This window comes from Pteropus medius, unplaced genomic scaffold (assembly GCF_902729225.1).
Source record: "Pteropus medius unplaced genomic scaffold, Ma_sr-lr_union100, whole genome shotgun sequence".
NCBI lineage: Eukaryota > Metazoa > Chordata > Mammalia > Chiroptera > Pteropodidae > Pteropus > Pteropus medius.
The window spans coordinates 45,048,035-45,070,284 of record NW_024349800.1 but is presented as its reverse complement, the minus strand read 5'-3'; the positions used below and the strand labels follow the sequence as shown (position 1 = coordinate 45,070,284).

The 22,250-nt window shown below is 36.2% G+C and overlaps 1 protein-coding gene across 1 annotated transcript; it reads right to left on the bottom strand.

The window, feature by feature from the left end:
- Window positions 1–6,025: 6,025 nt before the first annotated feature.
- Window positions 6,026–20,723, bottom strand: FAM98A (family with sequence similarity 98 member A). Its single transcript, XM_039887427.1, has 8 exons — window positions 20,561–20,723; window positions 17,804–17,952; window positions 15,648–15,782; window positions 11,884–12,068; window positions 10,779–10,859; window positions 10,114–10,230; window positions 7,907–8,074; window positions 6,026–7,817 (listed from the first exon to the last, which is right to left on the bottom strand). The coding sequence occupies exons 1-8, from the start codon at window positions 20,611–20,613 to the stop codon at window positions 7,155–7,157; spliced, it is 1,551 nt and encodes a 516-aa protein (XP_039743361.1). The 5' UTR covers window positions 20,614–20,723; the 3' UTR covers window positions 6,026–7,154.
- Window positions 20,724–22,250: the final 1,527 nt, after the last annotated feature.

Genomic DNA, 22,250 nt, shown 5'->3' with positions numbered 1-22,250 from the left:
TGAAAAACAATATGTATTGCATGCCATCATTTGTGTACAAATGGGAGGAAAAAATGAATTTATTTTCTTTATATCTTTATAATATCTCTGAAGAGGACACACACACACACACACACACACACACACACACACACACGACACACCTCTAATAAATTAGATGTCTGCGGGAAGGGAACCGTGTGGCTGAGGGGCAAAATTGAGGAGACTTCACTGAATAACTTATTTCTACATTTTGAATTTCGAGCCATGTATTACCTATTCAAAAATTTAATAATAATGATAAAATGGTATGGACCCCCCTTAGGGTCTGTATCACCGAGGAACAAACTGAGGCAAGGTGAACAAAGGTGACAAATGTTCCCCTGTAGCAAATTCCTAAGGAATGACTGCAGAAGAATGCAGTCATGCTTTTAATAATCATTTAATGAAATAGAAAAATCACAACTATTTATTAGCAGAACTGAGATAAGAACCAATTTTTTAAACTTAACATAGTCCCTTTTCCAGTAATTTTCCTATAGCTCTTATTTTTTCCTATAGCTAAGATGACTTCAAAGGCGATGTTCTATATAGTGACAAGGTAGTAGAGGTTTTGTCTGCAAAAAGGGGCTTGTGTAGTTTACAATACGTAAACGGAGGTCCCTCTGGTCTAGGACAGTGGATTAATAATAACATGTGTCCCTCAGATAAACATGAAGACATTTACCAATTAGTGGTCTTTAAGCCTTTCTGCTCACCTGCACACTTTTAAGTTTATATACAAAATGTTTTATCATAAATTTAAATAAGTTTATTATTTGCCACAAAATGAAATGAGCATTGACTGTGATTGGAATAAATATCTCATAAGATTCGATAATACAAGTTTTAACTACCTCATGGCATAAAAACCCCTGAATCTGAAAGAAGTCGTTCAACATTTGTGAGTTTTATCCAATGTATATCAACAGATTTGGTTTTGTAAAATAGTCTCGTTATCTTTAAAGGAACCCATAAAACTAAGAAACACTATTTTGGTTGCTCTGAACTCATATTATCCTTAGGTCAATTTGACCCTTCAGAGAAATAAGTATAAAGGGATCAAAAGGGCTAGAATGCTTTTGATGCAGGACAGGGCAAATCCCACAAGTGGAGACTCCAGTCCAAAACCGAGAGAAGGAGGGTCCTTGACTCCGCCCAGGAAAGAATTCGATCTCGAACCAGAGAGACAAAAGGAAAATATTAGAGAAGGAATAACACTCTGTAGACAGAGCGTGGTCTCCTCTTAAGAGTCAGAGAATGAGACCCTGAGTATTTGAGGAATTGGGTTTATGTCTGGTTTTTAGTTTCTATGAAAATTATAAAGTCTGTTTTCCTTTCTTGATATGGGTATGCTACGTTTCTGGTATGGGCAAACAGTTGTTAGTAATCTCTGAAGGAATGTTCAGATGTTCTGTAGGTTCCTCCTGGTCTGGTCATATGGCTGATCTGCCAGGTTATGTGTTAGCGGCATTTATCAGGCTCTGAATTCTACTTGGTTTAATATTTAGTCAGTCTCTGTAGTTCTCATGCTTCTCTGTATCGCTTTGAATGGATGTTAAAGGAGGCTTCTTGAATCCAATTTTGTAACTGTCTCTGTGTTTGGCACCTTTAAAGAGTTTTACACTCTGAGACAATTCACAAGAGAAAGATATGATATTCATGTGGGGTTTTCTTGTTTTTTTTTGGTTAAGTGGGAAAAATTTTCTCAGCTAGTTTTGGTAAAGAGTACTTATGGAAGATGAGGGTCTGGAAATTGATTCTCTTACTTAAAGCAGCCTGTCCCAGCAGCATATCTCTTGCAGTGACTGTGTATTATTGCTTATTCCATTTTAAAAAGTACTATGCTAAACCACAGGCATCATCCTACCTTCTTATTTCACCCTGTTCCAGATGAAAAGAATAAAGAAAAAGAAAGCCCAACTCGAGGGAATATTCGAAAGAGATATAAAAAGAATTCTGTTAAGATGACCTAACAATCAATGAATCTCCTAATCTTCAATTCACTCCCTTTGTTGTCCTTAATAATGCTGTTACAAAGCTGCTGTTATCCAGCCACACACTAAATCTGATGGAAAAGATTCTTGCCTTAGGAAAAAGAAAAACTTTAAAAGCAAAGGTATGCAGAACAGATTACCCATCACAGGTTCTGTGTGTGAGCAATCAGAATATTTTAAGCTGTTTTGAAGTTGTATGAAGAGCTGAGTGCTATACATTTCTTTGCAACATTTGTTCCAAACTTGAACCATGAAAGGAAGAGAGACACTAACTCTAAGCTATGTTCAAGGTGTTTCTGAGTTATAATTACTTCTGTGTTGATAGTAGCTAAAGTGAGTGCATATTATGTGCCATACACTGTGGTAGGCATTTTACACAGATTATCACACTTAATCCACACAGTTAATCTGCTCTATAAAGGTGCAAACTACTTACTATTCTCATTTTATAGATTGGAAGATTATGGTTTTGGTATGTTAAACAGCTTGCTCAGTCAGAGCTAGTGCACTGAGCTAGTGTTCTGAGTCCTGATGCCTCCTGGTGCTCTAAATGAATTGTTAGGCAAGTATTTGTTGCATCTACCCATGGCTTTAAATTTTAATATGGGTACACATTTCATTGCCCTAGTTTGTTAGAGAGTTAAGTGCCTCTAGGGAAAACATATTTTCTGTTACTTTTGTTTTTCCACAGTAAGCAGTTAAATAACCGGGTAAGAAGTTACCAGATAAACAGCTCTGCAAGACTTTATATTTCATCATCATTGTGAATAAGATTACAGAATAGCTCTGGCTCATCTCTTTAGGTTGAAACCGACTTTCTGCTTATTTCATTTGAATATTTTCATTAATTTCTGATAACTGAGGGTTAGAATAAAACCGGTTTCTCTGTAGTTTCACATTAGTGTAGTTGACTTTTGATTGGTCTTCTACACATTAACTGGTCTCTATTGATAGAGAAAGGATTCAGAAGCAGGTAGGAGACATTAGAGATGGTGTTACCTAAGGCCTTGATAAGCTATGTATGGCTAGGAATAAATTGATCCACTCTGAGTACTTGACAGTATTTTTCATACCGTCACCACGAAAATCTGATTTATCTCAACCATCTCGTAAATGCCACATAAAAAGTAGCATTAAGGTACAGATATAGTGATTGCTAGATAGGCATAGAGATTGAAGTCATTTTTGGGTACATTGAAATCATCCTCCACCCTGCATACCTTTTCTCCTTCTTATAATTTTGATTATAATTGATATTTTCAGCCTATTACAAAATAGGCATCATACTAATTTCTTACTCCAACCAATAGTCCTATAATTTTACCTAAATATTTCCCATATTTGTCCCTTCTCTATTCATATTATTACACATTAGTTTAAGCTCTATGCTTCTCATTTCAATCTTTGCCTCCTGCCTTAAATCTGTTCTTTACTTCTTAGCCAATGATTTATACAGAATCTAAATGTGATTATGCTATATACTTTGGCATACTAAGGCACATAAACTAGGTCCAAGTTATGCTAAATTTAGGAAGGTATGTAGAGCCCTCTATTACCTGACTCCTGCAAACTTTCCAACTTCTTCTGCCAATTTCCACCTCATATGAGCAATATGGAACACTGTGCCATCCTAATACCCTGGCATAACTTTCATTTTTTATTATGTTATGCTACAATTATGTTTCTAGCTCTGCCACTGGACATTATCCAAGGCAAGGACTTTCTAATTTATCTTTGTTTCAAATGCACAGCACAGTGCCTGGAATATGTCAGGCACTCAAGTGCTGATTGAACTGCAGGTCTTTTTCTTCTTCTTGAAGAAATTATAACAATTTAACCACTGGCCATTTTAATAGACTTTTTTCAAAATTTTCCTTCCAGAGTTTCAGTCAAGATGGTGGAGCAGGTAAATGCTGCGCTTGCCTCCTCCCATGACCACATCAAAGTTACAACTAAATAATAGAACAATCACCCTGGAGAACCATCTGAAGGCTAGCTGAATTGGACTTCTTTAAGGATATAAAGAAGCAATGTTGAGACTGACAGTATACAAAACTTTCTTGCCCTCCAATTCCTGTGGAACGTGTTTAATTTTTCTATTTCCACCCAAAGCTTCTTCACTTACATTTAGTGGACAGTGAATGATTTACTATGGAAGTTCTTGTGCCAACAGTTATGTTTATGCAACTTTTACAAAACGACATAATTTTGCAGGTGACTAAAAGCACCCTTGAAGAATGAGTTCAAACACTGACATGCATACATGCCTCAGTGGTTTGAACCCTCAGAATACATTAATGTATACAAATGTGGAACTATGGCACTAAATATCAACAAAAAGAACATTTCTAGTGATTAGAATCACGTTAGTAAGGAAACAAGAAAAACATGGAGTTTTGTTAGTGATAAATATATTTAAAAAAAAATCACAACCCATCTAATTTAAAGGGAAGATGATCATGTATTTATTCAATCATAAATAGGTGGATTATTAATAATTATTAAAATATATTTTCAAAAAGATAAATAGGTGGATAAAAAAAGGTAGAATGGGTACAACCTTAAAAAATATCAAAGTAATTTGGGCAGTGGGATAACAGTTAAGCTTATGTAGAAGCAATTTCAAATGCTTTCCCTTAGCAAGAATTTATTTTATACTATGTCCAGCACAGTTGAACACCAGTTCAGTTTTTGGGTCTAGAGCAAAAAATGGAAATGACAGTGGCATATCTGATAATTTTCATAGAGAATGTTGACATCCGGTTCTAGTTCCTGGCACAGGGAGGAAACAAAACACTAACAAAAAGTACTTCTGCTTCAGTCTATGTAAGAGACAATGTTTTCCAATTTTGCGTAGAAAATTTCCTAAAATTTTTGTTTTTCCAGGGAATTCCCACATTCCCTATTCCAGTGAATCATTACTACTAGTAAAGGTTAAGAATGTAAGATTAACAGACATGCTGTAAGAAATCTAAGAACTTTATTTTAATATAACAAAATTAATGGTTTGAAATATCCTATTTCTAGAGAACTTTATGTTCAAAAGAAACTAAAAGGCAATCCTTTTATAGTTTCCTAATGTGAAAACTTTCTGGTTTGAAGCAGAAAAATCAAAGGGCAAATTTTAGGGCCAGCATGGAGAAATGTTATCATTTGCTTTCTTATTTATGTGAAAAACAATCTACTAATCATAAAAATAAACCAAAATTATGTCAAGAATAAAACATAAACATTATATTGTGGAGTGTGAGCCTACAAGAGATTAAAGCAAATGCTAAGGTAAATATGTATACATTCTAAGCCATTTTAAGAAACTTTGACAGTTTTATTTCTAATAGGAAACTCCTATACATACTAAACATTTTAACAGCATATATTTACAACTTTTGAGACAGACTTTAAAATTTTTAATGATAAAATTATTTTGTCTTCAAGTCTGAATATTTTAGAATAGTAAAGGTAGCTGAAAAATCTAATAGAGGTAAAATAAAATGATTAAGGCAGGCTTTCAAAAATGGTTGTAGCTATCAAAAGAATGTGTTTATCTCCACAGTAAACTGGATTATTTTTAATGGTAAGACAAGTTGATTCTTTAAACAGTCCAAGAACAGGAAATGCTACTTTTACAAACATTGTTTTTTTTTAATTCATTCATTTTAAGAAAAATGTCCCTCATTCTTAAGAAGAATGGAGAAACAAAATAAAACAAAGAACCCTAAAAAATCAGGGCCATAATTTATCTTTGCTTAATGAATCGCATAGCAACAGCTACACCCAGTGGCCACAGGTGAGTAGTGATGTTTTCTGGATATAACATAATAAAAAGTAAATCTGGAAACACCTATTTTTCAATTTACTTAAGTTTTTAGGGTAAGGGGTATCTTTTACTACAAGTTGTTTTAAGGGAACACTCAAGAATCCTTGGGGTAGCAAAGGCCTTAGTTCCTAAGTTTTAAGCAAGTATCCAGAATAATTGTTTTAAAAAAAGCTAAAATAAAACTCAAACGAGAGAGAATGTACAGATACTTTATTGCTCATCTTTCACACAAAGCACACCTCCCGCCATTTTCACAGCTTGACAATGTTTAAGTATACAAAAACCCAGCAAGAAGCGTCATGTCATGTAGATTTCAGTAAAGGAGAATGTAAAACATCAACTCAGCCAGGCTTTTGTTTTCTGCAGCAATAATAAAGGGCCTCCCGCACTAAGCAAAAGTCTGTCCATACTCTGTAGTGCATTTCTTCCATTACAAAAAAGTCTCCTGCCCAAAGCAAACTAACTTGTATTTGCTGAGCCAGTGGTATTAACTCGTGCATAAAACAAATTTGTTTGCTGTTTCTTCTAGCAGATTTCAAGTAAAAATAAGGTCGAAAGAGGAACTTGTTTTGAATGAATGCAGGTCATTTTGAATTGCTATACTTAACTAAATGCCTACATGTACTATAGGTTCACAACTTAGTTTGCTTTTATAATCTTTATGGATTTTGGCCGTGTTCAAGGTTTTCAGAGTACAGCTTGTGGTATAATATTCCATCAAAAGGATAAGGCTACTGAATGTGCTATCTGCAGAAGAGCTCATTTAATAGGAACTGACCTAAAAGTTCTATCATAAAGCAAATGTGGCATAACCTCTCCAAATAAAAAGCCAATTAGGGCAGAACTGTGCTTGGAAAATAGTCATTAGAATAGTATAAGGAAAACATATAAATGCCTTGTTAATATGAGGATGGTTTCCTAGTTGCAAACCTAAAAAAATCTAGGAGAATCCTCATTTTCAAAACCGCATATTGAAAACATGAAAACTACTTATTCAAGTAATTTTTTCAAAAAAGTATGCATGTCTGACTGTGGAATTAGTCTACTGGTCAATTAAAGGCAATTTTAATTACCTTTTAAAAAAGTCTTCATACAAAGGAGAGATGTTGTATGCGTTTCTCAAATAAACAGCATTATGTAAGTCCATTAAAAAAAAACAACAAAAAAACGGAATTGAATGAAGACCTACAAATGCTTATGCCAAGCAGGAATCTGCCTGCCACCTGTGGCCTCACAGTAATTCAAAATCAATGCTGGATTCAGGATTCTGAAACTTAAGTTTCTATTACTTGAGCTCTAGCAAAATAAAAGGTTCTGTAGCCTCAACTGGTATAATGTCTTCCCTGTCCAAATCCAGAATGATTATACTGATATCCTCCATGCTGGAAGTGCTGTTCAAACTGTCCCCCCTGGTGATAACTCTGGCTCCCCCTTCCTCCCCAACCTCCCCCCTGGCCTCCGCGTCCACCTCGGCCTCCACGGCCACCCCGCCCTCCGCGACCACTGCCTCGATCACCATGGTGCCCGCCATCTTGGTATCTATTGTCCTGCTGGTAGCCACTACCCTGGTATCCACTTCCTGTATATGTAGATGTTTGGTAGCCACCATAACCACCACCTTGGTAGCCACCACTGTGGCCACCATGATAGCCACCAGGCTGGAAGCCCGAATCTCGATAACCACCATCTTGGTAGCCACCTCCTCCTCCACTCCCTCCATCTGTCCAGCCTCCTTGATGCTTATTTCCTCTTCCTCCCCCTCGGCCACCATGGTCGTAGCCACCACGTCCACCTCTCCCTCCTCCTTGTTCATGACCTCCTCGTCCTCCATATGAGGACTGTTCATAACCACCTCGCCCTCCTCCTCGGCCTCCTGTTTGCTGCTGGGGTCCATCTTGCCTTTTCTGCCATGGTGGCATCTCTGGGGGCGGTGGTTCAATTTCGTTGGGTCTACCTCCTCTGTCAGGTACCCTGCCCATCAACACCTACAGGACAAGAAAGATTATTTTAAACTACTTTACTTTGTAAATAGAAATAAATGTATTTGTGAGAAAGCTAAAGGTACTCTAATCACCTTATTGATGGAACAGGCGGTCTTTTCTCTTACAGAGCCACTGCTTGTCCTTAAAATCTTTGACAAGTCTTGTCTTGCAGCCAAAAGGTGGGCAACAGAAATAGTACTTTTAGGAGATAAGAGTGAACGTTTTGGCTGGTAAACCTTTGCTAATTTCTCTGTCTGACTCTGTTGAAAGAAAGTGTTCAAAGACAAATATCAATTTTCAAATTACATAGAAACACTCAAATAAGATTTCCAAAATGTCTGATAATATTTACTAAGCTCTAGCTGGGAGGAAAGAAGTTATATACTCACCACTGCTCCTACCTAGTCAACAATTATCTTACAATACAGCAAGAAATGATGGTATTTTGGAGATAAGGGGAAGGAGGGGTATGGGAGGTGGAAGAGCTCCCTTTTGGACTATGGGGCTAAAAAGGTAAAAAGTTTCCCCCTGCCATTTGTCTCAGATCATTTGCTTTTTAATTTTCCCATCTTTGCTTACTATGAGATCAAAACTGTTGGCTAATTTGTACGAATTATGATACCATGATACAATTCTTATAAAAGTGATACCCTATTTAATACTTTCCTCTATTATAAATAAGAAAAAAGGGTCTATCTTAACCATTTAATAGAAATATAATAAGCATTATATTTATTTTTCTCATAGTATCAAGATTATTTGGGACTATTATACCTAAATAGGTGCTCAATGTTTGTTGAATGGAAACAAACACCTTTGAGAAAATGGTGTCATGTAGGTTTCAAATAAAATTGATTTAAAATGCAATTTCAAAGTGAGACATGAGTACATAAATTTCGTTATGTGAAGTAATTTCAAACAAAGTTTCAAAGTGAGATATCAGTACATAAATTCCATTAGATGAGAAAAGGGATTTGTGCAAGTAGTTTGTGTAGTCCTTCCTCATCTTCCTCAATGTATTTGTATATTTCATGTGATCACTGTGTATTATTGTTCAAAAGAATCTTAAATGTCACCTAGATTTAACATGGTAGTTTGAAGATGTCAAAAATGAGAGTAAACGGAAACTCAGACAAGGGTACCGCGAAGTCAACTGTAAAGTCCGTTAATGGCAGTGCCAAGACCAGAACTGCAGTGTCAATGCCTCAGTCAGTGCACTCTGGTCAATCGTCATATGTTTTCCTGGTTGAGAGTTGCGGGTTATTGTTTCTGAAGTGTATCTACCATGCTGAGAGTGAAATGACTGTTTTTATCAAAGATAATTTAAGAAAGGGCTGGTATTTCCTAAATAGCAATCACAGAAGTGAACAATTTACTCCTGGTGTTACTATGGACTAACTGTGAAATATTAGGGAAAGTCTCCCATTTATCTGGGTCTCCATTTTTTTCTTGCAAAATGAGGGGAGTTAAGACGCATCTCTAAGACCCTTCTCCAACACTAAAATATTGTAATGCAATAAACATCTACCCCAACAATTTAGCAGCCAAATAGGACTATGCTAAGGTTTAAAGATTTTAGGTGAAACTAACATAGTAGCAAGATTATTAGAGAACTAAAGAAAAACAATTTGAGACAATTCACTAAAGTTCAGAGAAAAATCTATTTTCAAAAATAAATGCACTATTAAGAGAGCATCCAATACTAATACATCTGGACCAACCTCCATATAAAGTCGAGGATTAGTTCCATTTCCAGGTTCTGAGAAGGTCAAATTAGTCAGTTATGCCCATTAATCCCCACTTACTGATCATATACTAGATATTTTATAAATATCTGCTGAATGACCAAAGACTTTTACCTGGAATATCTCATTTAAGCTGAAATGAAACATCAATTTTACCAGATTCTCCTGTTCTCTATAAACATATCATAATATCTGGTCTTGCTAAATCCGGTATTTCTAAATTTAATTAGCAGATAATATTGTTAGCTTAAAGTACAGTAAACAAATAATTTAAAAATTTATTATTTTAGTAATTTTCAGGTAGTTTCTCTACAAATGGTTACTCCCAGTAGGGTCTATGACATACAGTTTTGTTAAAAATATTTAAAAACTGAAAAATAAATGTTTTCATTATTGCTGAATAGCTGAAAGAACTGTCACTCAGCAGCTCATTAAAGTTCCTGTGTGTCTCCTACATATTTCTCTTGTAGTCGACACTGTATCTCAACGGTACTAGGAATGCTTAAGGGTCATGTCTACAAATACTCTGTCTTTTTAAATTATTCCATGTGTACCTTAGCTCTGTCAGACCAACCAAAAGATTGGACAGTGACGTCCAAACGTTTTATTAGCAGCTTTCTCCGAACTTCATATTCATTGGCTATGGCTTGGTTAATTGCTTCTATCTTTTCCTGAAACAAAATTAAAACAAAACAAAACAAACAAAATAGTATTTAAATCTGCTTGACTCCTGTTTAAAAAGGGCACAAACTATCTGTTTCATTCATAACTGAATCCCCAGTACTGAGCACAACTTAAGCTGTTATTTAAATGACAGGCAAAATAATGTCTCAAAACATAATAAGGAACACGTAAAGTACAAATTCCCATTTAGCTCTCTCATAATTAATTCACTGTGTGAAGCTCAGCCCAATGAAGTTCTTGGCTTGAAGGCAACAACCTATTTGGCAATTAGAAACATGCATCATATTGAACCTGAATTTATTTTAATCAGCTGTGTGAAATATTTACAAATTATGAGATAAGTGCTCCTAATCTTACACAAGTAAAATTATTCTGCATAAATCTTAAGATTCACAAAAACGATTCTAAGGATGTCCACCTAGGAAACTACATATTAGAAAATATAACTTAAAAAGCACAAACTGTAAGTGTTGACATAAATATCTTGATAAATAGATGGTTCCTTACAAATTTACCCAAGATGTTCACTACTCACCCAGTGGGCTGGTCCCATTGACTTCTTCAATAAAGGCTTTCCCACATGATTAGGTGGAACTTTTGCTAATGTTTCCTTTAACTGACACAAAAACATAAATGAATGAATAAACAAATCTAAAAGTAACACATATCCTCATCTTCCCAAGTCCCATCATATCTTGTCATCAAAAGAAGATTCCTGACAGAGGCAAAGGTGGAGGATGTTTTGAAATGTTCAAGGCCCACACAATAAAGACACTCACTTGTCCCACTCCTCACGTGCCTATGGAAGCGTGATTCCTTCACTGCACCTAGAACACGCCCGACAACAGCGGGCACTCAATGTGCATTTACTGAATGGATGAATGTACACACAGAAAAATATGGACTATGGATACACTGCTGCTCCCCTGTAGAGTTCAGCCATATTTGTGCATCGTGGTATCCATCTGCCCCACAACACAAATGTACCAATTCTCAGAGTCCAGTAGATAAGCATACAGAGAATAACTCTGCTATAACAAATATTCTCTTCTATTCATTATTTAATTAAAATTGCTTGTTCCTAATCAATTATTAAAAAAAAAACCCTCTTAACTGTTGATAATGTGTGGTATAAAAATAATTCTGACTTATTGTCACATACTAGATTATGTTAGCAGTCAATAAATCTATTTTGCCAATTCAAACACATAAGACTCGAAGTGACTGGATTAAAAACCAAGAACATTAACATCCTTCTCTGTCCAGTCACTGGGGAAGAGGGTGGTCACATTTAATGATAAAGACTTTAAAAATTAATCGCATCAAAGTTCAATGATAAAGTAATTTTTTAAAGGACTTAATTCTTAATTCTTTTTACATTATATCTAGTTTATCAATCAAAGTGTAAAGTTTCTTTTTTGAAAAAGAAATACACTAGCATGTTAGAAAATACTAAAATACTAATTTCTCTGTAAGGCATCTAGGATTTAAAACCCAAAACTCATTTAGTAACAATTACTTAATAATATGCCCATTAGGTTCCCATTAAGAGAAATTAACTTTCTTCATTTCAAACAAATGCAGGACTATGCCTTTAATACACTACAATCTGGTACTAAAGGTCTTACTAAAGGTCTTACTTTTTTTTCAATCCCGCTGAAGAATTGGAACATAGTTATATTGGCTGGAGGTTTGGACATTCCTAGAGCAATACATATGCCTTTCAACTCTTGAAAGACCTCACTACCGCCTCCTTCTTGAGCTTTTTTTGGAGGAGTATTCACACAGAGCATTCTGGCAGCTTCTAGTTCTGAGATGAGGTATGCTGAAGTAAACAAAATAAGATTTCAAAATGAGATACAGCTACAGTTAATAGTCATAAGTCTGGAGTCACAACTCTATAGACCTAATGATATGTAACTTTTAAAGCTGCAAGAATGGATAAAAACAAGAAAAGAAAACCATTTTTACCTCAAATGACATAACATATAAACGTGTTCTGTAATTCAGGTATTTAACCAATATATATTTAAAGGTTGATTTAAAAATAAACGATTCTTCTTTGAAACCAAAGGATCAAGGTAGATCACATCTAAATATCTGGATTTTTGCATTTCATTATTAAGGAACCTACAGAACAGGGGTTGGCATCTGTTAACAAATTTGCAAAAGGTGGCAGGCAACCAATTTTCAGCAACAGTTAAAAAGGATATTTTTTTTTTTACTTCTTACCATGATATGTACCTCTGATACAACTATCTTGCCCTCTTATTTTCCAATACTTAGGTACTATGTTTAGCCCTAGTGTGAAATATTATTTAGTAGCCAAAGTGTAACTTATAGAAGAAGAGGGAAGGCACTAAACTCCCAAAAGCTCCTTTCTTATGGTCTCTAGTTGCCTAATGTCATCCTCCCGCTATTCAAAAGAAACTTTCTTCCATCTGTATTCTTCTCAGTATTCCCTTTCCCTCCTACTTTCCTCATTCTTGCCCCCTCCCCTAAAAAACAATAAAACTTTCTAATTATTTCTTGGCAGAGTCCTTTTGTAGTAGTATCATCCCCCTGTGTTGATTGCAGTCAGGTATAATGAGGGCTGCAATCTGCTTCAGGTAATTAAGGTGAAGATATAAATATTCAATCTTATTCCTTTAATCTTCCCAAGGACATTTCAGTTTTTCTAAAAGGTGACTGGTAATCTTTTGGGTCTCAGGATTTCAGGTTATGTGACAAAGTGAGAACCTTCTAACAGTATGAGAAAGATAGTTTTGGAAAAAGACATTTTCTGGGCTCTTAATTTTAGAAGTACAGAAGAATGATCAGCTAGGGATTTGAGATCATGCTCCCCCCCTTCATATGTCGTCAGTTTGGTGCAAATAAACTCTTATAAAAAGTCTCTAAAAAACAAAAAACAAAATGAATGATCAGCCTGAATATCTCATTTCTTATACCCAAGGTGTAATGCTATAAGTTATAGTGATCATAATTTCGTAGATCATTTCTGAAAAGCTGCCAACTCCTTTTCTAGAATAATGACTACAGTTAAGTTTCTGGATAGGTCATTCTAAATGGGTTTGAAAAAAAACCTTAACTTGTTCCATACAGCAAACTGTATGAGTTAAAAGATCCAAATAGTAAAATCTCACTGTCATGAAAACAATCAGTTTTAATAAATAAGGTTTTACTGGAACACTGCCACTCTCGCTCATTTTCAGACTGTCTGTAGCTGCTTACAAGCTACGACAGCAGAGGTAAGAGTTGTGACAGAGACCTTACGGCCCACGAAGCCGAAAATACTTATTATCTGGCCCTTTAAAAAAAGAATTTGCCAACCCTTGTTCTAGAAAATCATATAGTATATGATTTAATAAACTCATTCTCTAAATTTAGGACAACATAGCTCAGGTATTCACAAAATTAGTTCACCAATACAATTACCATCAAAATACATTAACTGTAGCTGATGTGTTCAAAGTACTAGGAAAAGCACTGGAGATATTATAGCACAAAACAAAAAAGATTACCTCTACAGACAATCTAGTTAGGAATAAAGAACAAATGCATAAAAGATGACTAGTACCTTTATCTATTAGAAACTCAGATATCTGACTTATTTTACCTAAGGGAAATGATCTGACAACCAGAACGCCAAATGAACAACCAAAATAGTTCTTAACCTGACACATGAGTTTTTCAGCCACTCATCTGGACTATTCTATTTGACAATTCTAGTGAGCTTGGTTTATTTCCCCCCTCAAAGTACAATGTATTAAAAGATTCAAATCAGTAAGGTAAGTGTGCTGGAAGAATTAAAATTATAGCATCAAGATGGGACAACTGACACTTGGAAAGATGAGAATTATTCATACAGAGCGAGTAGAGAATGAGTACATGTACGTAAATACTAGCAGGAAAGAGAGGATACAAACTGAGGAGAATCTTTTCGAAAAGGGGAAACAGCAAAAGCAAAGATAAAGAGGAGGGAGGTGAGTAGTGTGTATGTGTGAACAGTTCCAAGAGTAGATAACCTTTAGATAACTTAGTTATTTAGTTGACAGGCAAATAGTTGCATATTAACGTTTTTGTGGTGATAGTACATTAAAATTGCTATTAATATTGACTCTGGTTCCAAAATAATCATGTTCTGTGCAGTCTGCTTAAGAAACAAGAAAGAGTTAAAGGCATTTTATTAAGATTTATATGCAGAGTGGTTTTTTTAAGTATCAGCACTAAAAAGGCCAAACTCTGAGCTCTTAGAACAATTAGCTATTTAGGGTTATTACTAGGCTTTCCACACAGCTGTTGTCTTCCTATGTAAGATAACATATTCTAAGTGCCAAATATTAGGTATTGGTAAGGATAAACAGTGCTACCAAGGAAGAATAACAGTACACTGTGGCTGAGCCAGTTACAGAAATTATACGATTTGAAAGTTACTGAATGTGTGCATAAGAACTATATGCAGCAGTATCAATATCTAAGGCAATATCTAATCTTACGGGCATATCCCCACTCCCGCCCCTGTAACAATCATTTGACAAAGAGGAAGTTAAGAAAGTGATTCTGGAATAACAGTGTTTAAGTATAATGGCTGTGAACACTTTTCTTTTTTAATTAAATCTTTGAATTTGGAATTGTATCATTTTCTAGAAACCACAGTATGGTTGTAAAGCCAATATTTTAAAAATTCTGATTTGTTTGTCATAATAAGAACTATAATATTCAGTTATCCAAAGCTTTACCTAAATGTGTCTCAGAATGTTACAAAAATTCTGAATTAAAACTATTAGTTGAGTTTATTGAAGAGTTTATTTAAGGCAAAAAAATCTACTTACTGTTTTTCAGGGTGGAGAGAGAAATAGTAGTTAGTATAGAAAAAACATGGAAGGAAAGAATTTTTTGTAATAATTTATTTCCCAGAATGATCATTGAGTACAGGAACAAAGCAAATATTATTGCAGATATTTTTACATTGTAATTTGACATTTACAAACAAAACCAATATCCCTAAACAATTACCCAACCAACAAAGAAATATCAACGAGACAAAATATTTTAATTAAAAAAATCATTCCCATGCTGTTTCCCCAGTCTATTTTAAAATGAGCTTTCAGTCTAGAACACTAAGGTTTAATGATCACACACTTGAACTATACTCCAACACTACCTTTGGTCACATTAGGTAAAGCACAACAGCCTGAGCACCACCAAAGCTAAATGATAAAGGAATAGCAATTACAAAACAACACTGCTACCAGTGCACAGGCCCACCATCAGCTTCCAAATTGAAAATTTAATAAAGTTTTCTTTAAAATAAGTATTCTGAATTAAAGCTAAATGAAACAAAACAGCTAGTTTATTAGTCATGGAAAACATAAAAAAAACATTCTAGTAGCCATGAACTTACTGAGCAAAAGGAGGCAGTTCTTCTGAACGAGAAGGCGCTTGGTCACATCCCCAGATGTCAGTGAAAGATAGGGACAGTTCATCTCCCCTAGTAGCCCACTCACCTCAAGCTGGAATTCTTCAGCTTCACCTGGGCCTTTTAAGATTAAAATCTTATTTAATAAAAATAACTGTTTTTCTCATTAGCATAACAGACATATATAAATTGAAATTTTTAATGGCATTTTCCTAACACAAGTTCCTTTTCTCCCTTATTCCTCCTTTCTTACACCACTGACAATTTTCTTTCTGAAATTCTTTCATTAGGTTACTCCCTTATTCGAGAATGGAATAATTATAAATAATAATCTTTAATGGCTTCCTAATTTCTACCTCCCCTAATTTTTCTGCCTTTAAAGATTCTTCACAGCCTCTGTTTTGCCCTTCCCAGCATATCGTTATGGAGTAGTGCCTACTAAATGTATGGAGTAGTCATCTACTACTTCCACAAATATTTCCTGTATTTGTGCCAGGCCTGTCTCCTCACTGTCACAGGTCGGTCTCAGTGCTACTTCTGTGCCTTCATTTAAGGTACTCCCTATGACGGAAATGCCCTCTCATTCTCTCTTCCTCAATCAAATCCCACCTACCCCTCAAAGCCCACTTGTCTTGCTCCTCGATGACAATGTCCCCAAGTACTGTTGCACTCACTGATTTCCTCCCCTTGTGAACCACAGAGTGAGGCATTTAATTACTGTACTAATCTCCAGTTCTTTCATTTGGAAATAATCTATTTCCAGTTAGACTACATTTGAAGGTAGTAAATATGACTTGTAGTTTTGTATGCCCATAACCTGTCAAGCATAGAGCTCACTGCGTGAACCAAGTAAAAATAATGCTCTTTCCTCCTTACTGTTCAGATGGTTCTGTATCGCAGAGGGGCAAAAATGAACAAATTTTGAGTGACTCGATCGGGGTCCTATTTCTCATCTATAAAATGGGAAGACTCTATTATCAAGGTTTTGCAAACTGTGTGCTGCGAACTCCAGAGTTTCACAGAACTCCTTTGGAGACAGCTGGGGAAGATGAGAGCTGTTAGAAGTGCTCCCTCTCAACTTCAACTAGAACCACTACACTTCTACCTGTTTCATGTGTTGGCTTCTACAAAATGTTTTCATTTGAACCATGGGGCTCCAGGTTATAAATAGTTACCGTCTAGTACAGGCATGTTCAAAAGTTCCTACGATCTCTGCAAAGTTCGGCCTAGCAGCAAACTTAAGAGCACTGGCTCCCAAAAGTGACTGCTGGGGTTGAATCCTAGCTTTACTACTTACTGGTTGTGTGACCTCAGGCAATGTATTTAACCTCATTATGCTTCCTTGTTTAGAGTTGGATGAACTAACATGTACACCTTAAATATACTAAACTTGGAAGAGTGAGCTCTTCACAATGGGATTCTGTGAAAAAGAAAATGGGATTATGTGTATAGTTCTCCATTAAGGTGGGTTCACAGGTGGGCATTTTTCTTTGTTTCCTATTATAGGTTTACATATGGTAGAAGGGAACCAGATGGAGTGTCAGGTTCCAAGCCTTCACCTGTTTGCAGAGTCAACAAACTAGTGCTAAACCAGTAACAAAATTGGCAAATGTGAAACATCTCTCAATGCCATTAATCTGATGGTGTGGGATCTGGTTGTGTTATATCAAGTGATATGATACAGAAAACTCAGAAAAGTGTTCTTTCTCCCCATGTATAATAATTACAATGCATTTACTTTACATGCTATACATACCTCTGGAATCGGGTAGTCCTAAGAGAAAAACATCCTCATTTCTAGATCTAGCCACCAATTTAAAATCTCACAAGTCATGTTTTACAAAGAATAGAAAGTTTGTATATACTATATTTGTCTGCATTTTTCTGTATCTCAGTAATAGGGTCTTTTCAACTTCCACAAATGTTTAATAGTGACATGACTATATTTTGGTTTTTCAACTTCTGAAATCACCTTTCTCTGAAAACAATGGAGGCAAAAAAAGTATTTGGTTTCTTTACAAAATTTCAAAAAATATATTAACAAAGAACTTGAAATTTCAGCTTAAGTACTGATAATGTTCAACTGACAATATCCCAATTTTATTTTTAAATTTTGCACCTAAAACTGAGTGTTTACTTACTGTTAGTTGCTTGCACATTTTCCTCCAGTTTACAGAGCACTCTTAATTCAGACACCAGCCAAGCGCAGAGTTTGGTAAACTCAGGGGAACTGGCTCCAGCAGAGACTGCCTGAGACAGAGCGCCATCTTCTAACAATGGACCCTTGTAACTGGTGAGTTAAGAAATCACACTTCAGAAGAATATAAAATCACACCTAGTACATTATAGACACAATGTATGTATGTATTATTTGTATACTTAAGCAATAGTTTAATAAAGATAAGTTAGGAAGACCAACTTCTTAACTTGCAAATATAAAATTTAGAACTATACTAAATCATTAGAAAAATAAAAAGTAAATGGTAATTGCAATTTAACACTTCAAAATATGTGAATATTTAACAGAATCAAATTTACTACTAAATTATGTCAACTTCTATACATTTACCGCAAGCTCTTATTATTTTCTTTAACTGAATCGAGTATAAAACTCGATTAATAAGTGATAGCTAATTATCCCATAGTGTACTATTTCAGAAATAAAACTTAGGTTATCTTTTCTAGGTATTTTTTCTAGAAATCTATTAGGTTAAGTTTTTAATGACTTTCTTTAAAAGCAAAAACTTTCAAATTTATTTCCTTTTCCTATATTTAATGACAGTTAAGACTAGTAAAACATAGTAGTCCAAGAGAAATGTCAAGATTAATTTAATAAGTGCTGGTGAGTTGTCTGAGTGAACTGGTACAAGTGAATCCTAATCCTTTGTAAATGACTCAAATGTAATTTAAAATTATTAAATGTTCACAAGACAATAGTGATAATAAACCCCAATCTAGAATAAAGCTAGAATTAAAGATTTTGTCATTCTTGAATTTGAAAATATTCTTCAGAATATTACTTTCTTTTAAATGAAATATTAATAAACACTCATTAAAGACATTTTAAATATGCTTAAGATACTTTGATGTTTAGAGATATAGTGATGTTAAGAGAAATGACAATACTCGATCCTTTTAAAATACAATTATATGTTTACACATTGAATGGCATGGAAAAAAATGTTACACAAAAAATAAGATTATATATACTCTGGCATCTAGAGTCAAAAACCACGTATTAAACACTGGAATAAAGCAACCAGGCCTTGAGATTTCTTCTTGTGTTACACACTTAGATTTTTTTTTTTTTTAGTTTATTCTACAGGGAAGAAACAGAATCCATCAATTGTTAGGGACCTCTATCCATGCAGACCAACTACATTTAAATAAGGTTTACCTTGTCTTCTCATCCTACTGCTCTTTCAACACAAAGCTTAAGTGTCACTGCTAAGAAGCTCCTAGGACTTCCTTTTACAGTAAAGGGACCCTCCTAAGATCTCCTCACAGTATATTCTTACAGAGAATTTCTCTTCACCATACTTTGTACTGTTCAGTGCTCAGCCCAACACTGACACAGAAAAAGTGTTACTCAAAAATGTTTAATGAATTAATGACTTCATGTGAGTAAGCAATTTAGTCTGAGATGTCCACCAGAAAAGTCCACTTTAATGATGTGACTTTTACTTATGCTCTAATCAAAGAAACAGTCCCCTAAAGCCTGGAATAGTCACAAAAAATCAAAAAGTTCAAAAAAAAAAAAAAAAAAAAAAAAAAGAGCAATGATAACTAACTTTGACCAAGAAAGGTGATAAGCACTACCACCTTCTTTCCTAAAAATTTCTACCAGAACAGCAAGTTACTTAAGTGGGCAGAGTTTGGGAACTCTCACAGTGTCCTTTCCTAAAGCTAGGTTCTCTCAAACGTTTCCATGTTATGCAAAAGCCTAGGGTAAGGTTTTGATAAAGGACTCGTTACTTTATAAATACAGTTAGCTAAGTCTGTAATTTTTTTTTTAATACTGTATCTATAAGGCAATTACTTAATCATCATATGATTTGTTTCAGGAAGCACAGTTTCTGGAAGCACATTTAGCCCAAGAGGTTCTAGGTTTTCAAGTTTTATAGAGTACACTGATCTGGGTGACCCAGTGAGAAAAGAAGCCCTATTTCCAGGTTCTAGATATGATGAATTATGGTTGGTTAACTGTCGGGAGGAGAGACAAAATACACAACAAATGTGCAGGGACTTGGTGAGTGAAGATGACCCTAGGGGTAAGGGTTAATAATGGATCAAAGAAGTAGAGTGTCAGTCAAGGAAAACTGCCAGTGGTTTCCATGGAGGTGGTGACAGGTTAGTGCACAAATAAGCTAGCTCCCGGAATGGATGCAGCGCATAGACATGTGGCTTAGGGAAGCCTGGGTGCATGCAGTGATGACTGGGCAAAGGAGATTTTTTGAGAGAAGTGGGGTGGGGCTGGAGAAGGGGTAGAGGCTCAAGACAGGGGTAGAAAGTTTGGAAGACAAGTAGGAAAACAGAGAATCAACTTTGGCAACCTCTAGACTGAGGGGGTAGGGCAGGCGGATGGGGAGCAAGGAGAAAAGCTCAGGGAGGGGGGAGAGAGAAAGAGCCCAGACAATGACACGCATGACTGACAAACGCTGCGGGTAAGTCGGCTGCAGGGAGCACAGGGCAGGCCAAGGGGCGTCGCATTTGGAGGGCCCCGACCCGGTAGGGCATATAGTAGACGGGGCACTGGGGTCTCGGAGCCATAGTGGGGGTGACATCCAGGAGCTACGGGGTGCGGCGTGGAGAGGCAGGTGTCTCCAACTGGAGCGCAGGAGGTGTTCCCGCGGGCTGGCAGTGCGGGGTTTGGGAGACCCGTGCCCTGGCAGTCTTACCCTAGATCTTCCAACGACTCCAAGATGTCAGTCTCCACGAGGTCACACTCCATGCTACTGTGGTATTCAAATTTCCGAGTCGTCAGGCTCCCCTCTTCGCCGGCAACGCGTACACTCGCGCATGCGCTGCTTCCCCGGAACTTCCAAATCGACAGCTGGCGCCTCAGACCCCGCACTGCGCATGTCCCGAGCGTGCGCAAGAAACTTAGTTTCGCCTGCCCCCACCCCTGCCGGCTGAAAGATTGCCGGGCGGCACAGTTTTGCACATGCGTAGTACTGAAGAGTGAAGCTGGCGGTCCAAAGAAGGGCAGGAGGACTGGCTGCGTGGCAGCTGGGCGTGGGGACAGGGCAAGAGGGGGAGCGTTCTAGCCCCTCTTAATTGGGTGTACGCATGTGCGAATATTCGGGGGAGGCGGGTGGGGGAGGAACTTGGTGGGAAGGATGGGGGGGAAGGGGGTCTCTAGCTTTAGGTGGGTGTTGGCTGTGAAAGAGTCTCTGGATCCCAGGGAGTAGCCGGAGTGGTTGTCCGTACCCTTCCTTCGTGTTCTATCCTTTGCTTTGGGTCGTGGAAAAGGAAACCATGTAAGCTCCTGTCTAATTTCTTAGGACAGGAGTCAACGATCCAATTGCCCAGACCCGCAGAAAACGTGACTTTTGATTTCCTTGTGGCTGCAGTAGCTGTATTTCAGGATTAGGGAGGAGTCAACTTTCCTTTGACGTGGAAATTTTCAGAAAACTTGCATTCCTCTCTTAGCGTTCTTCTTAAACCCTCTCAAACTAAGCATCTTAATTTAAAAGGCGGAGGGAGGAAGAGGAGGGCTTCATTCCATATCAAATAGAATATATTTAAACCACGCACTTTAGACAGTGAATAAACTTTTATGCTGTAATGCAGTTGCTTTTGACATTTGGCTGGGTGTGACATTCAGTTCACGATAAGTTATGATTTCTTGGTAGTTTTTGGTTGGGTATGTGCTTAGAAGTTTTTGAAAAATAACTTGTTTTCAAAGTGAGGCATATTTAGAAAATTATATTTAACAATAAATTAGCCTAATGTTGCATGTGTAGGCATTTGATTAAAGAATTTTCACATTGATACCAGTAGATTTTATTTCTCAAACATTTGCATGTCTAATAAATGCCCCCTATACCTTTTTTCAGTTCCTTATTTTGCATCATCTAGTGTGAGAGAAGGGATTAACATTTATTATGTAGCCAGTATGTGCTTGACATGGTATTATTGATCCATATTTTATGCAGTTGTAATAAGGCTGTGTAAGTATTACTCCCGTTTTACAGATGAGGAAACTAAGGCATGGTGGCTTCATGATCTGTCAAACTGGTGAGACCAATAAGGACAATTTGGAGACTGAGGCATATCTGAATTCATAGTCCTTATTTGACTAGTCAAATAAGGATTATAAGCAGAATGTGAAAAGATAGGAAGATGGAGCTATTGAATTGGTTTAAGCTTGTATATATTGTACATAATCACCTTATAATAAAAATGGAATAATCATTTCATAGAGTTGTAAGTGCTAAATAAAAAGTAATATTTAATGCAAAATCCATTTGGGAAATTAAAAGTTTTATTCTTGACTCACTTTTCCATGTAAGTTGTAACATATACTACTAGTGCACAAGTGATGACTCCCCTAAATTTATTATTTTTGTAATGCAAATTGTTATA

Coding starts and splice junctions, on each gene's coding strand:
- FAM98A (XM_039887427.1), bottom strand. CDS start 20,613: ATGGAGTGTGACCTCGTGGAGACTGACATCTTGGAGTCGTTGGAAGAT. Junction 10,231..10,778: donor CAATGGGACCAGCCCACTGG/GTGAGTAGTGAA, acceptor ATTTTGTTTCAG/GAAAAGATAGAAGCAATTAA. Junction 7,818..7,906: donor CCGCCTGTTCCATCAATAAG/GTGATTAGAGTA, acceptor CTTGTCCTGTAG/GTGTTGATGGGCAGGGTACC.